Below are 16004 nucleotides of genomic sequence, written 5' to 3' on the forward strand. Positions count from 1 at the left end.
GTTGTCCTCCCCATAGGGAACTTTATGGGAGGATACACACACAATAACTAGGTATGAGTGGGTTGCAATCAGCACTGCTTGGATGAAATCACAGATCCATCAAAGGATCTGAGTAATAGGCCAAAGCTGATATTTGTGCTTGAATAACCTACGTGTAGCTGTAAAATATAAAAATGAAGAGAAACTGTGGCACAGCAGAAAGAATGCAAGGAGAGAGAGGAAGTGGGTTTTAGTCCTTAACTTTTCAGGCAGCTAAATGACCTTGAGGCAAATCATCTCACCCTCTCTGAGTCTGTTTGTTCATGAAAATTAGAGAGTTGCATGAAATTCTCTCTACAACATCCATTCCAACTCCAAAATTTTGTGATTCTGTGATTTCAGTTATGCAAGTTGATGTCTTAACTCTCCATTAATAGCTAAGCTCAAGGTTCTCTAGTATCATAAAGTAGAAGGACTTCCTGTGAAGGAAGTAAAAAGTAAATGAATGGAGGAAATGCTATCAAACACAAAGGCACAAAAGATAATATCAATATCTGCAGAAATTTTTTTCTTATTGTAGGCTGCTGCATATTAAAAGTTCATTAAAAATTGATTTCAACTACCCTCTTCTCCTTGCCGAAGTGAACCAGCAATTCCTACTCCAGATGAATGACATGAGGCTTGTGCTACTGTTATCCCCAATAACTGTCTCTTTGTGCCAATGTTTTACATATGCAGTTGGGCATCCCTATGCTGCAGCTGGAACAAGGCTAGCAACCACATGGGACCAAGAACTGGAGTGATGACTTTTCAATCCCTTTGAGTGCTTGATTTGTAATACTTGTACTGGGGAAAAGATTGAGAAGTATAATCCAAACCCTTGAAAAATCAATTGAGAATATGCTATATTAAAAATGTATAATATAAAGATAATAACTACATAATTCCCTTAGTCCTGAAACCAGATCCTCAATCTTGTCAAAATCCCCCAAATCAGAGAATTCTCTATATTAAAGATATATACACAAAAAGGGTAAAGGAGATACAAATTTGATCTTAGTTGTTTCATGCTGAAGACAGAGCCATCTGCCATCTAAATTTCACCAGCTTCAAAGACTTACACAATTTAGTTTACATATTTACTGCTTTATAAATCCTAAGTGAAAACCCTAAATAATGATTATCATATACCTATAAATTCTAAATGTCATTCTGACACTAAAACAATATTTAAAATCACTTTGGGAAACAATTTCAATTTGTTACATTTACAATGAAACACCCCGCTCTACTTCCAGTATCTTGCTTATTCGTGTTCTCACCTCTCTCTTTACTTTTTCTTTCCTGAGTTCCATCTGCTTTTGTCGCTCTTTTTGTCGAGGTGAAAGACAGTACGTTGAGTTTATTGGTGATATATTTGCAGACTGTACTCTGCGGCTAGATTTCCCACTCCCTTTGCTTCTTCGTGTGTTAACTGCTGAGCTTGGACGGTATTTGGGATTGGGTGGCGGTTGGGGAAAATAAACCAGCGGTTCACCTGTGGATGTGTGAGCTATAACATGTGACTTAACTAGGAGGTCTTCCTTTTTAATCCCAATTATCCCATTGTTAGTTGAGTTGGAAGACCGAGGTGATAACTGCTGATTTTCAATCTCAGTAATGTTAACATTAATGGGGGGCAAAAAGCCCTGACTCTCAATGTCTTGTAAACTCAGAAGCTCAAACTTCCCATCCCTCTCTACTAGTATCTTTCCATCCTTATATTCCTCACTACTGCCATTAGTCAGTGAAAGGAGCACACTCTCTGGTCTAAGATCACCAGAAATACGGAGCTGTGACAGTTTCCCTGACACATCTCTCTCGCTTTCATAATCATTTCTGTAACTTTCCGTATCTTCCAGGGGGGGCACTTCCAGATCTACCAACTTGTCCTTGAATTTCAGTTTTCTTTCTCTCTTTTCATTGACCGGCTCTTGGGTCTCCAGAATCTTGTTAGCCCTTACGATCTTTTCCATGATGTAACGCTTTACTTCCTCATCCTCATCCTCATCCTCAAACTCATCTAGATCCTTTTGGCTTTCCATCTTGCTCTCCTGGAATGAGTTCTCACTATCTGAATCAGATACAGGATCCAAAGGCTGAATGCTAGGTACAGAGATGAAGTTATTTCGCCTCGGTGACATCTCATCCTTGGGTACTTTGTCATGGTCAGGAAGCTGTTTGGTATCCTCTCCTCCTTTATCGTTCTCTTTTGGTTCTTGGTTAGTAACTTCTTCCTTTTCACTAGACATCTACAAAGAAATCAGGTTCGCTTTCAGTCATAAGATTCAAATCAAACTTCCTCAAACCAAATGCATATGTGTTCATTTGTACAATGCAATTCAGCAAGAAAGTTTTACATTTAAATATGACACTCTAAGGTGTATAATTAGATAATAAAATATCTTGAAATAAAGAACATATATACACACCTATGTATATGTGTATGTGCATATATACACACACACAGGAAAGACCCTTTGATTTTTTTTTTTGGGTGGGGCAAGGACGGTTAAGTGATTTGCTCAGGGTCACACAGCTAGAAAGTGTCAATTATTTGAGGCCGGATTCGAACTCAGATCCTCCCGAATCCAAGGCTGGTGCTTTATCTAATGCGCCGCCTAGATGCTCCCTGAAAATTTTTACTGAATTTTACTTAGGTATTATAAAAGGTTTCATTTAAATTCTGTATTAATATGCTTTAAAATATACATATTTATTCTGCTGCATAAAAGGGTTGACTATATTGTTGTCATTTTTACTTAGGAATTACCTATATGTATATTTCTCTCCATTTACAGGTTAAAAATATTTTTAAAAAATATTTCCTCTACATGATTCTCCTCTTCAAAATAAACAAAATACGTTTTAAAAATCATTAAAATGTAACCTCCATGAAAACAAGAGACTTTTAAATTTTTTTCCCTTTTATCCCCAAGATCTAACACAGTATAGTGCCTATAGTAGATACTTAATGTGATTTGATTTTAATTGAAACCTATGGAGGCAGAACAAATACTAGGTGACCTGTGCTCACCAGTGCATTTTGGGACAACCGAGTCATCTTCTCTATGAGTATTTGCAGTTTACATTGACAACGTGTTCCCTATTCCATCATCTTCAAATAATCAATGTCATTCTCTATTGTCCCCCTCCCCCTGGAATCTATCTCCTTCTAGACAACTTCCACATGGCTCCTATTTTTCTTCTCCAGTTTTCTAGGTTGATTGTCCATCAGGCTCCTGAGTGTCAAGAGTTCTTTCCTCTTCTGGATTCTATCTAAAATCCACATTACATATGAATGACCCAACCTAATCTCATGGTCACAGGGCTCTCCCTGTCTCCAACCACATCTCCTTATATGCTATTCCCCCTCTCCCCCCGCCCCCGCCCGCCAATACTCACCAACTCTCCCATCCCTCCTCTCCCTGGTTTGCTCCAGCGCTCAGTTCGAGCACTGCCTTCTGGAAGAAGCCTGTCCTGATCTCTATCTGGTACCACCTTTCCCCAGAAAATTACCTTGTTTCTATTCTATACATATTTAGTATATATTTACATATGCCCATGTGGTTGCCCCAGACAGAATGTCACCTCCTACATGTTTGTCTGTGTATCTCCACACCTAGCAAAGCACATGTCTAGGCACATACTTGTGACTTGCTGAGGTGACCTAAGCGACAGAAGTCTCTCATTTTGAGGAGTGTGGTATAGCAGGAAGAAGGAAGGCCTTGGATTCCAAAGTGACCTGGGTGAGAATCTAGTATCCTACTTAGGAGTTATGTGGCCATGGCCACGCAATTTAATCTCTTAGAATCTTAGTTTCTTCACCTGTAAATGAAGTTAATAAGGCCCGTAATTTTTATCTTCCAAGGGAATGCTGTGAGGATGAGAGCATATACATAAATAAAACCTATTGGCTATAATCGGCATTCATTTTTTAACTCTCACCTGCTCCTGTTGCCTTCTCTACTCACCATTCCATTGATGCTCTTCCTCTCTTAGCCAAGCCCCGCAGACAAGGGGCAGTCAAATTACACATCCATTGCTACCTGCACACCACCTCTCCTACCAGTCTCCTTCTACTTACAGCGAGTGCAGCCTAGTGCAGCCCGTCATCACCTAACACCTAAACTACTGAGCAGCCTTCAGTATCTCCCCCTCCAGCATCCTCCACCTGGCTACCAAATGATCTTCCCAAAGTATGTGCCTGATCACATCCCCTCCTTCCTCATTAAATCCTAGGGGCTCCCTATTACTTCTAGGATCAAATATAACATCTTGTTATTGGTTCTTAAAGCAACCTGGCCCATTCCAATCTTCTTACGCTTTACTCCCCTCCATATATTCCAAGATCCAGCTACACAGATTTTTTCCCCCAGAGCATAAAATAGTTTAAGAATTTACAGTGTCAAGGGGCAGCTATGTGGAACAGTGGATAGAGCACTGGCCCTGGAGTCAGGAGTACCTGAGTTCAAATACAGCCTCAGACACTTGACACTTACTAGCTGTGTGACCCTGGGCAAGTCACTTAACCCCAATTGCCTCACCAAAAAAAAAGAAAAGAAAAGAAAAGAAAAAAGAATTTACAGTGTCAAATTGGAAAAACTGCAATACCCAGGTCAGAGTCTCCTTGCTCTTCCTTGCACACTACACTCCTATTTCTAGATTCGATAATTTTTGACTAGCTGTCTCCCTAAGCCTAGAGGGCTCTTCATTTTTACTAAAACTCCTGGCTTCCCTGTAGAAAGCCTTTCCCTGTACCTCTTCTCCATTCCCCCCTCCCCAAACTGGTGCCTTCCCTCTGAGATTACTTACCATTTACACTGTATATATCTTGAATGCATAATTTTTGCATACTTTGTGTATTTCTTATAGTTGCTTTGTTATTTATATGTTGCATCCCCCATTAGAATGTGAATTCTTTGACTGTGGGGCTGTGTTTTTGTGTTTCTTTTTATCCTAAGGACTCAGGATATGCACTGGCACACAGAACTTAACAAATGCTTGCTGACTGATTGGCAGGCACTTTATACCTGCCACCTTCTAGTCTTCATTCCCAACTTCTCCTTAACCCTCCCCACACCTCACCCAGATCAGGCTTGTCATCACCAATCCCCTACAAATGTTCTCTAAAGTGACCAATGAACTCATTCAATCCATGGATTTTTCTCAGTTCACAGGGTCTTTAATCTCTCTGCCTTACCTGACATATTGATCACTTTGTCTTTAAAAGACCTTTCTTTGTTTACAAATCAAATGTGTAAAATCAGGGTTTTGCTGCATATAACATAATTATGTATCTCTATAATAAGAATTAATTTTAAGGTTTATAAAAATTTTCCCCACAACCACCCTGGGAGGTAAGTAGTCCAAGTATTATCAACCCCATTTTACTGTTGAAATGACTGAGACTCAAAAGAAAGTAAATTTCTTGCCAATGACAAGAGCTTGGAATCACATACAGATCTCCTGGCTCCAAGTCCAATCTTATGCCATTATACCAAGTCAACAAGCCACGCCCAGTATTCTTGTGTGGTTTCATTTTTTAGGGGGACACCATTTCATGATCTGACCTAAGGTAAATCCAAATCCATATTATACACAGGGTCCACTACATTTACAATTTTCTTTGTGACAGATTTATTTATGTTCCAATTTAATGATGCATTCAAAAACCATTTCTTATTCAATGTGTGCAAAACATTGTTCTAGGTGCTGAAAGAAAAAAACCCTAAGAAATAGTACAAATATAATGAATGGTATATTTTTTTAAAAGATGGTTGTCTCTAGTAGATACCTCAGTACTGCCGACATGGTTTTTTTCTTCTTCATTAATTAACCACTCGAGGTCCTTTTCAAAGTCATCTTCATATTCTCCACTTTCCATCAAATCAGCATCTTTCTTTTCATTCATTTTGTCTTTATTAAAGAATAATGCTATAAGAGAGAAAAAATATGATAATATGTATTCATAGGAAAAGGAATCCTAAAAAAAAACTACAATTTCCAAGGAAGGTGATACTGAATATGTGTTAATTTACTTTTTTAAAAAACTAGTTAAGGTTTGGAAACTAAAGGATATTTAAGTGATGAAAGAACTTCCTGAACACTATATTCAGAATTCCTTCTGATAGGGGCAGCTAGATGGCACAGTGGATAAAGCACCAGCCCTGGATTCAGGAGGACCTGAGTTCAAATCCAGCCTCAGACACTTGACACTTACTAGCTGTGTGACCCTGGGCAAATCATTTGCCCCCCATTGTCCTGAAAAAAAAAGGAATTCCTTCTGATAAACACAGAAATACATGGACCTATGATTATCATGCCAAGAAGTTTGAAAAAGAATACAAGCATACTTTGTTTTATTGTGCTTTGCTTTATTGCACTTAACAGATAGTTTTGTTTTGTTTACAAATTGAAGGTTTGTGGCACCTGTGTTGAAACAAGTATATTGGCTCCATTTTCACAACTTATGTTCACATTGTGTCTCTGTAACATTTTGATAATTCTTTCAATAGTTGAAACTTTTTATTATTATTATTATTATTATATCTGTTATGGTGATCTGTGATCAGTGGTCTTTGATGTTATATTGTGATTGTTTTGTGGAGCCATGAACTGCATCCATAGATGACAGCAAACATAATCAATAAATGTTGTGTGCATTCTGGCTGCTCCACAGACCAGCCTTTCCCACTTCTCTCCCTCTCTGTAGACCTCCCTATTCCCTGAGACACAACATTATTGAAATCAGCCCAATTAATAACCTTACAATGGCCTCTCAGTGTTCAAGAGATAGGAAAAAGCAAGTGATGTGGCAAGCCCACTCCTTCAGCAACCACCACCCTGATCTGTCAGCAACCATAAACATTGAGGCAAGACCCTCTACCAGCAGGAAAAAAAAGACTCACTGAAGACTCAGATGATAGCATTTTAAGCAATAAAGTATTTTTAATTAAGGTTATGTATATTGTTTTTAGACACACTTAAGAAACCACAGTATAAGTTTAACTTTTATATGCATTGGGAAAGCACAGTATAGTGTAAGCATAACTTTTATATGCACAAAAAATTTGTGACAAAAGCACCACTTTATTGCGATATTCACTTTATTGTAGTAGTCTGGTACTGAACCCACAATATCTCCAAGGTATGCCTATATCAGAAAAAGCCCTGAGATTTTGGAGGTGGAATTCTGAGTCCCTTTTCCCTATCAAACCTCCCTCTTCTAATTTCAGAACTCATGGAGTCAGGCAGGGGCAATTTCCTTTTTGAGTTCCATTCACTGGTTAGAAGATAGAGGGATTGGAGAGAAATCAGCAATGCAGAAATCCACACTCAAGAGTCCCAAGGATCCCTTCCTGTTGTGAAGGGAATCTTGTAGAAAAGAAAGGATAGTAGATCATGCAATCATGGCAACACAACTGCTTTAGAAGGGCATTTCCCTGTCAAACACAGCCAGTTGCTAGGCGTTCTGCCTAGTGAGACTCTTGGTTTCCTCAAACATACAACTGATTCATTCTTTTCTCTCAACAAAGACAATTTCTATACAATGGAAAAGAATTACAGAATCTCAGAGTTGTGAAAGACCTCAGAAAGCTCACCTCTCCCAACCCAGGACATATAAAACTGTCCTGTTTACAATGTACCCAACAAGTATACACACATCTTTCATTTGAAGAAATCTAGTAAATAGAACCCACTCCCTTCCCCCATACAGTTCTTTTCTGGATAACTTTCATTAATGGGAAATTTTTCTTCAACTCTGAGAAAATCAAATATTGGTTTTATATTTTGTTTGATTCCTTTCTTTAATTGATTCTACTCTGTAACTGCCTGAGCCATGTTTCTTCATCTCTGACTTAAGAGCAGAAGTTAATGAGCCCAGAAGTTCAGTTTTCCTTTTTGAGTTAAGTTTAAAAGTTTAGTTTCCCTATAAATCACTTTAATGGAAAAACTTATCTCTACACCACTAGCTGCCCTTATTCAATTAGAAAAAAAGATGTTATCCTTGAAGGATTCAGGTGGATTCTATGGAGTCTGGTCTGTTATATCTACAACAGTAGCTGTCCTTTAAGAAAGTCTTGTCTGGGGCAGCTAGGTGGCGCTGTGGATAAAGCACTGGCCCTGGATTCAGGAGGACCTGAGTTCAAATTCGGCCTCAGACACTTAACACTAACTAGCTGTGTGACCCTGGGCAAGTCACTTAACCCCAATTGCCCCTCACCAAAAAAAAAAAGAAAGTAAGTCTAGTCTGGTTTTGCTGTGACACTAACCAGCCATGAAGGTAGACACCACTAGTGAGCTTTCCCTAGCAACCAAATGGAAGAATGGATTGTTCCTAGCCCTCTATTCCAGACTTTCATACAATCATATTGTTTTTCATCTGTGATGCTTCCTGTTCTTTTTTCTCTAGTACTTCCCAAAACTATATGAAGGTTGGTAAGCCTCCCTCATTATCTCTTAGCTCACTGAAGAGCTGAAAGAACCATTTTATTGGTAATTGCTAGCCCTACCAATAAACTGAACATGCTCAGAAACTTGTAACTCAGTTTACCTTAATTTCAATCGTAACACCTCAAATCTTAATTTGCTTCTTTCCATCCTCCATCCATTGTTCCTAGTTCTGTCTTCTGGAGCACAGAATAGTAATTCTATTATATCCTCTTCCACACAGCAACTTTTCAAATTCTTAATTTCAGTTACCAAATCTCCCTAAATCTCTTTTCCAGGCTAAACACTCCAAGTTCCTTCAAAAGATTTTCATATGACAGCATTGTTGCTCTCTCTAGGTGCCTTATTGTTTTTCTTTTTCTTCTTTTCCTTTTTTTTTTTTGGGGGGGGGGAGGGTTATGGGGCAATGAGGGTTAAGCGACTTGCCCAGGGTCACACAGGTAGTAAGTGTCAAGTGTCTGAGGCTGGATTTGAACTCAGGTTCTCCTGAATCAGGGCTGAATCTACTGCACCATCTAGATGCCCTGTTTTATAGTTTTTCAATAACTTTATTAAAACATAGCACCCAGAACTGAACCCAATACTACAGATGTGATCTAATCGCTACAGAATATATCAGGATTGTCCCCAGTCTAGTTCTGTACCCTATCCGTCTCAAAGCACAGCTTAAGATCTCATTCTCTTTTTTGATTGCCACATCAATTATCCTATTGACTCATTAAGCTTGCATTCCATTAAAATCCTCAAATCTTTTTAGACAAATGGTTAACTATACTCTCAAGTCACGTACTTCTACTTCTTAAAAAATTCCAAGTATTAAGACTACATTTATTTATATTGAATTTCATCTTATTAGATTTGACCCAATGTTTTATTCTGTCAGAAATCTTTTTTGCGAGGTAGCATGGGGTAATAGAAAGAGTCCTGAATTTGAAATAAGGAGGACCTGGATTAAAGAATCACCCCAGACACTTAATAGCTATGTGAGTATGGGTAATCTGTGCCTCTTTTCCTCACCTGTAAAACAGGGATAATTACAATATCTCCCATGCAAGGCTTTTCTGATGATATTGTTATGGAAAGTCCTCTGCGTAAATTGTAAAGCACTACATAAATGTAACCAGCAGGTGTTGCTATGGAGCAAGATTTACCTGGGTATTCTTTTTTACTCTCTCCTCCTAAGAGGAAAGAGTCTTACCAAACCACCCTTTCTCTTCCCCCTGGCCCTTAGTCTACACCATCTCTTTAGTCAGAGATGGGAAATTTGCCTGAGGCATTTTTCACAGTTGGTGCATGCATACCTGCATAGTTATAACAATAACTTTTCAATTTTAAGTCTATGGGTGCATGCGCCCAGTTTACATGGTCATCTCTCCCTCTCTGCTATTTTAGGAGCTTATACAGATCAATAACAAAATCATAACCACCATGATATCTTTTCACATATACAATTCATGGAGTCCCTGTAGGTCAAGGGGGGAAATCCTGATCACCAGAACAAGTCTAATCCCCTGATTTAATTTTAATTCTATTTCTCCTAGTTAGTCACTGGCATCCTGTTTTGTCCTTCCTGACGTAGAATTAACATACAGATACATTACCAAAAAGTTATGGTCAAGCAGTTTCTATGTCGAGAAAAAATGTTGGTTTTTTTTTTTAAGGATACTAATTAAATCAAAGTTTATCAAAAGACAAAGAATAGAGAAACTGTAGAGTGAATGAAAGAGAGGAAGGGGGGAGCTGAAACATTTCAAAGGTTCCTGCGATCTCCTGGAGAGAAAGAATTTATCCACACCATTCTTAAAGTTGTTTAAGATCAGAGGCTCAGACACAGAAACCTTGCCTGCTGTGATGAGTTCAATCTCTGCCATCACCATTGCTGTTCATCCCATTTACCCCTTAGCAGCAATCTCTTGCTCTGGGGGATGTCACCACAACCTCTCCTGCCTGTTGTCTCTCCTCCAAAACCAACAAAGTCAAAAGCCACTCAGGCTTTCTCCCAGTCAAAGAGCAAAGCCTAGCGAGACTGAGCGCCAGTCTCTTCCTTCCTCCTCCCACTAGTCCGCGTCACTTCCTGACTCCTGAAGAAAAGACTCCTGGTCTTGCCCTCAAAGACCTTCCCTTCATGGGCAGAACTCTTCTACAGTAAGTATCCAGCAGGTGGCATTATTCCAATCGTTACAGAGTAGAACTTTGCTTGAAGATTTCTAGTGAAGGAAAACCCATTAATTTCCCAAGGTAATTCATGCCATTTTGAGACAACTCTAATTGTTAGGAAGTTTTTCCTTATACTGACCCTATGTAGCGTAGTGAAAAGAAAATGAATACTTCCTTCTTTCTTTTTGTTTTAGGTAGTAAATTTCATAGGATAAACAAGAATCAATGGGCTGTTAGAGATGGCCAATCTCATTACTTTACCTTTCACCTCCAAACCCACCCCTCTTTTCACCACTATCAAAGCCACCACCACCTTTCTTCCAGCCAAACAGATTCACATCAGTGTCATCACGATCCCTTAGCCCACAGGGCTAATCAGTTGCTAATCTTGTTTCTACGTCCACATGCCTCCCATCTGTTCCCTTCTCTCTACACATAATTACGACTCTAATTCAGGCCTTCAGTCACTTCTCACTCAATAATTAAAATAGCCCCCGAATTGTTCTCCCTGCTTCAAGTCTCTCTCTCCTTTCTCCAAATTATCATCCAGAGAGGCCAAAGCAATATTCTTAAAGCTCTTCTGACTAATCAACAAATTCCAGTGGCTGCCTATTTATGCTGGTATCAAATATCATCTTTATCTCATCCTTTTGGGATTTGTATTTTGTGTAAATTTTCCAACGTGCATAATCATGGGTATATTTGTATTATAATGTATATACACATGTATACATATTGGGAATATATACTAACAATTTTTTACTGGTGGTAGGGCATAATTTTTAAATAGACTGCTTTGTATTTTTTTAGGTTAATGTTTTCTCCACCTTGCTCTCAAATTAGATTCTAAACTCCTCGAAGGACCATATCTTCTTTTCTTTCTCTCTCTATTTCTCTTTCTTTTTGTATCTTCCAGTGCCTACTATAGTATTTTGCATACTGTAGGCATCCAAAAATATCTGTTGACAGAAACAATGAAATTATAATGTAATGGAACTGAATTAGTGTAATAATTAATCAAGACTCAGGGATTAATAGGGTTTTTCAAGTAGCCTTAAATGTCAGGAACACTCCAGGTTAGAAAATCTAGCAATAAATTCTTGGTAGTATTTTCCAAACATTTGTGTTCTTTATTTGGTGCCTTCTAAACAAAATTAGTTCAGCATTTCAGCTCATTTAATGAATTTTGAAAATAAGTTATTTCTATTTTCTATTTCTTATTTAATTTATTTGCAGTTCATAAAAATCTTTCAGTTATATTTTGTGTATTATTCATCTCCAAAATGTTTTCACCTGTCAAAGGAACATAGATCAATGTTTCTCAAACTTGAAACCTTAGTTCCAAAAATGGTCACAGAAATCAGAACAGTATAGTTTCAGGCTAGCAAAGCCATCAATGTTTTAGTGGGATTATTATTATTCATCATTTACTCTTAACCTATTACCTATATTCTTACACCACTCCCTTTTATTCTCACCCATATTTTTAAAAAAACCCAAAAGCATGCTTTTAGAGTTGTAGAATTTAACAATTACAAAACCACTAAAAGAAATTAATGATGTTTGGTTACACAGAAACAATTTTAGCTATTAGCTTCAAACTCCTCTCCCCTATTTTTTTAAACCAGGCCTATTAACTCAGCAAATTCGTTGTTTTTCTTCATCTGTTTCTCACCTTCTAGTAGCTAGCTAACTGCTAATTAAAAATAAAATACCAAAATTTCATCAGAAGGGAGGGAAAAAATAAAAATTCAGAAAAGAAGGAAGGAAAGAAGGGAGGGAGGGAGGGAGGGAAGAAAACTGGGCAAATCACAAGCTTAATTCCCAAACTGAAGTTGAATAAGAATGCTAAGTTCTGATGATCTCCTTCAAAATTACTCCACTTCAGAATTACCTGTTTAGACCTCACAACCATTATTTATTTATTGCTCTTCTCCCATATAATCTGTCCTTTTCCCCACATTTTTGTTAGCTCCAAACACAAAACAAGCTTACAGCTTTTATTTGATTGTTTAGCATAAATGTTATCATTGATTAATATTGATTTCTCTGAAATAATTGGTTTTCTTTTTGATATTATTATCATCCCTGACCTTTGCATTTCTTTTTAAAAAGAACAAGATTCAAATGTACCTTCAAGGAGACAAAGTTAGGTTTAAATAATTTTGTAACTTGAAAAATACATGGCAGTATTATTTTGAGATGTGTTGGTTTCTTTGACCGCTACCCAAAGAAATAGTATTACAGAGTTCATTCAACCACTGTTTTACTTCAAAGAGATAAACAAAAACTAATTAATTTAGCTCAACAAATTCAACACTTTCACTAAGCAGCTGCAATATGCAAAGCACCCAGGATACAAAGGCACAAATAAAACCTATCCCAGTCCTCAGGAGCTTACGTTCCACCTTAAGTGCTTATCTTTCTCTAGCCACACACGAACAGCATCATATAATAGAAAGGTTTTAGCATTTGGGGTTAGAGATGTAGGTTCAAATCCAGAATACTATTTATTAGCTATGTGACTTTAGGCAAGTCATTTGCCCTGGGGACCTCATTTTCTGCAAAATGAAAAGGTTGGACCACATAATCCCTAAAGTCCTTCTCGGCTCTAAATCTGTGATCCAATTAATACTTAAGAAATTAACACTTAGATGCCGAATAATAATATAGAGAATAAAGATGTCTAAATGTAAGCATTATAAACATAGTCCTGAAGGTGAAAATAAAGTCATGCAGAAAGTTATACAAAATATTCTTTATTCTTTATTATTATATAATATTGTGTCATATAATATTATTTCATGCATTATTAATAACATTAATTTTTATCACTTATTTCACCCCAAATATTATTTAGAGGTCTAAATGTAAGCATTATAAACAAAGTCCTGAATGTGCAAATAAAGTCATGCATAAAATTACACCAAATATTCTTTATTATATATTCTTTATATAATATATTAATGTGTGTTATGTACTATTATTCATGTATTATTATCATTAATCTGATATTTTCCCCTCCAATTATTATTATTTATTACTTCCTTCCAATGTGAAAACTAGATTACCAAATTAAAATTTGTACTCGGCATCATAAGTACTTACATTTTAATACTATTGAAATATAATACATTTTAAACACAAAGCTGAGTTGAACTCAATTAGGAACAAATAAAAGTTCTGTCCAAACATACTTATAAAAATGCAATTATTTTCAAGCAAATTTTTAAAAGTATCTTCTCGCCTCAAAGGAAAAACTGAACACAGATCAAAGCACACATCCCTTATGTCTTACTCAGATGCGTCACAGGACACTTAACCCCTTTCAGCTCTGTTAATATTCATCTGGAGTGTACAATCCATATGGTACACAATCATCATGCTTGAGAGGAGACACCTCAGCTAAATCTAATTGTCTATTGTGAGTTTAACACATCTGAATCTCATGGCACATCACTGGTAAAGATGTGGGTGTCCTGGACTACCCAACCCTTTCAAGATACCTTAATTAGAACAGGAAATTAATTCCCTCCCTGTGGATTGTCTCCTAAATCCCCTAGTCTCCTAGTGGATAGGAAACTACTGGACTTTTATTTTGAGTCTGAACTATCGCATATACAAGGTTTTATTTTGAAGACTCTGGTTTTTAATAAAAAGATGAATCCAACCCTTAGCATAAGTCCTAGATGAAACTCTTTCTTATGGGAAATGTTGGAGTTCTTTAAGACCCTGCCATTATCAAGTTGTAAGGTAAAATAAATGAAAGGAAGGAAGGAAGGAAGGAAGGAAAGGAGGGAGGGAGGGAGGGAGGGAGAGAAAGGAAGACAGAGAAGGAGGGACAAAGGAAAGAGAGATAGGAAAAGAGAAAAAAGTTAGATATAAAGAGAAAGAGGAAGGAAAGAAGAAAGAAAGAAAGGGGAGAGAGGGAAGGAAGGGGAGAGAGGGAAGAAGGAAGAGGGAAGAAGGAAGGGGAGAGGGAAGAAGGGAGGAAGGAAGGGGAGAGAGGGAAGAAGGAAGGGGAAAGAGGGAAGAAGGAAGGAAGAATGGAAGGAAGAGAGAGGGAAGGTAGGAAGGAAGGAAGGAAGGAAGGAAGGAAGGAAGGAAGGAAGGAAGGAAGGAAGGAAGGAAGGAAGGAAGGAAGGAAGGAAGGAAGGAAGGAAGGAAGGAAGGAAGGAAGGAAGGAAGAGAAAGGTGTCCTCTTGGGAAAAGGAAAATAAGACTGGCTCATTCCACCTTGGGCTATCACTATCCAGGGCGGCTGTCGTATGTAAAACCCCAAAGCTCACAATTGTGCCCATGCCATGACAACTAATGCTTTTTACAAACACTGGTGACCTGTGGGGGAGAATCCTTGCTTTTCAGGCAGGGGCTGAACATAGAAAGTTCACAGACACAACATTTTTTTTTAATGTAAACTCCAGTTCCCCCAGGTGACATGACGGCCAGGGCCAGGGATGGCTATTCCAAACTTTGAGTGCCCCCTTTCCCCGGCTCCCAGGACACCTGTCCCGCGGAAGGCCCCCCAGCCCGCCCGCCCGCCCGTCCCGCCGCGTCCCCGCGCTGCCTTCCTCGGGGTACCCACCCCTCTTTTGGTCCAGCCCGCCTCCCCTTGCCCTCCCCGTGCGTCCCCTCCTGCCTGTGGAGGTCGAGGACGGCGGCAGTGGCTGGGGTCACTGAGATGGAAAGGAACGGAACGGACGGAGGGCGGGACAGGTCCTCCTCTCTTCCTCTTGGCTGTGTTCTAACAGTGAGGCAAGGAAGGTAAGGCTGCACCCGCAGTGGTGGCGGAGGCGAAGGGAGGCGGCGGCAGCGGCAGAGGGGGCGGCGGCGGCGGTGGCTGGGACCGGGCTGCCATGGCAACAGCGAGACCCCGCCTCTTCCATCCGGGGCCTTTCTCCTGCAGAAACCGCGTCTCCTACCCTCATCATGGCGCAGGCGCAGACCACAGCATCCTCATCCCAGCGGAGGCGACTCATAGGTCTGACCGGGAAAGAACTTTTGAGACGCTGTTTCCATGGAGACTGCCTGAGACACAACCGCGGGCGACGAGTTCGCCGTGAGGGGCGGGGATTTAAGTGCCGCCCATCTTGGGGGCGTGGCAGACCGTTGGTGCGCTTGTTATTGGTCTCACAGTAAGGGGCTCTACAAATTCTTAGTGTTAAGACTTGAAGCATTGCCTGGGTCCACCTTTTACCTAAGGAAAGGCCGTTAGTGGGGTTTGGGGCGTGTCTGGGCACTTTTTTTTTTCATAATCAGAACCCCAATTTAGGGTTTGAACTCTGAGGAGGAGAGAGGACTCAATTAGGGTAGGAGACGACCCGACTCTCCCCAAAACTCTGCCTTCTTTGGAGCCCAGAGGTGAGATACACGTA

The 16004-nt window shown here is 39.2% G+C and overlaps 1 protein-coding gene across 2 annotated transcripts in view; it reads right to left on the bottom strand.

Annotated features, from left to right (window-relative positions):
* The window catches only part of CCDC181 (coiled-coil domain containing 181), a 37339-nt gene extending 21860 nt beyond the window's left edge, over positions 1 to 15479 (bottom strand). For both annotated transcript variants that reach the window (XM_044005396.1, XM_044005397.1), the window contains exons 1-3: positions 15269 to 15479; positions 5816 to 5955; positions 1302 to 2270 (exon numbers count right to left, since the gene is read on the bottom strand). In XM_044005396.1, the coding sequence (XP_043861331.1) occupies positions 1302 to 2270; positions 5816 to 5932 (1086 nt within the window). In that variant the 5' untranslated portion in view covers positions 5933 to 5955; positions 15269 to 15479. The remainder of the gene's footprint in view (positions 1 to 1301; positions 2271 to 5815; positions 5956 to 15268) is intronic.
* Positions 15480 to 16004: the final 525 nt, after the last annotated feature.

This window comes from Dromiciops gliroides, chromosome 4 (assembly GCF_019393635.1).
Source record: "Dromiciops gliroides isolate mDroGli1 chromosome 4, mDroGli1.pri, whole genome shotgun sequence".
Taxonomy (NCBI): Eukaryota; Metazoa; Chordata; class Mammalia; order Microbiotheria; family Microbiotheriidae; genus Dromiciops; species Dromiciops gliroides.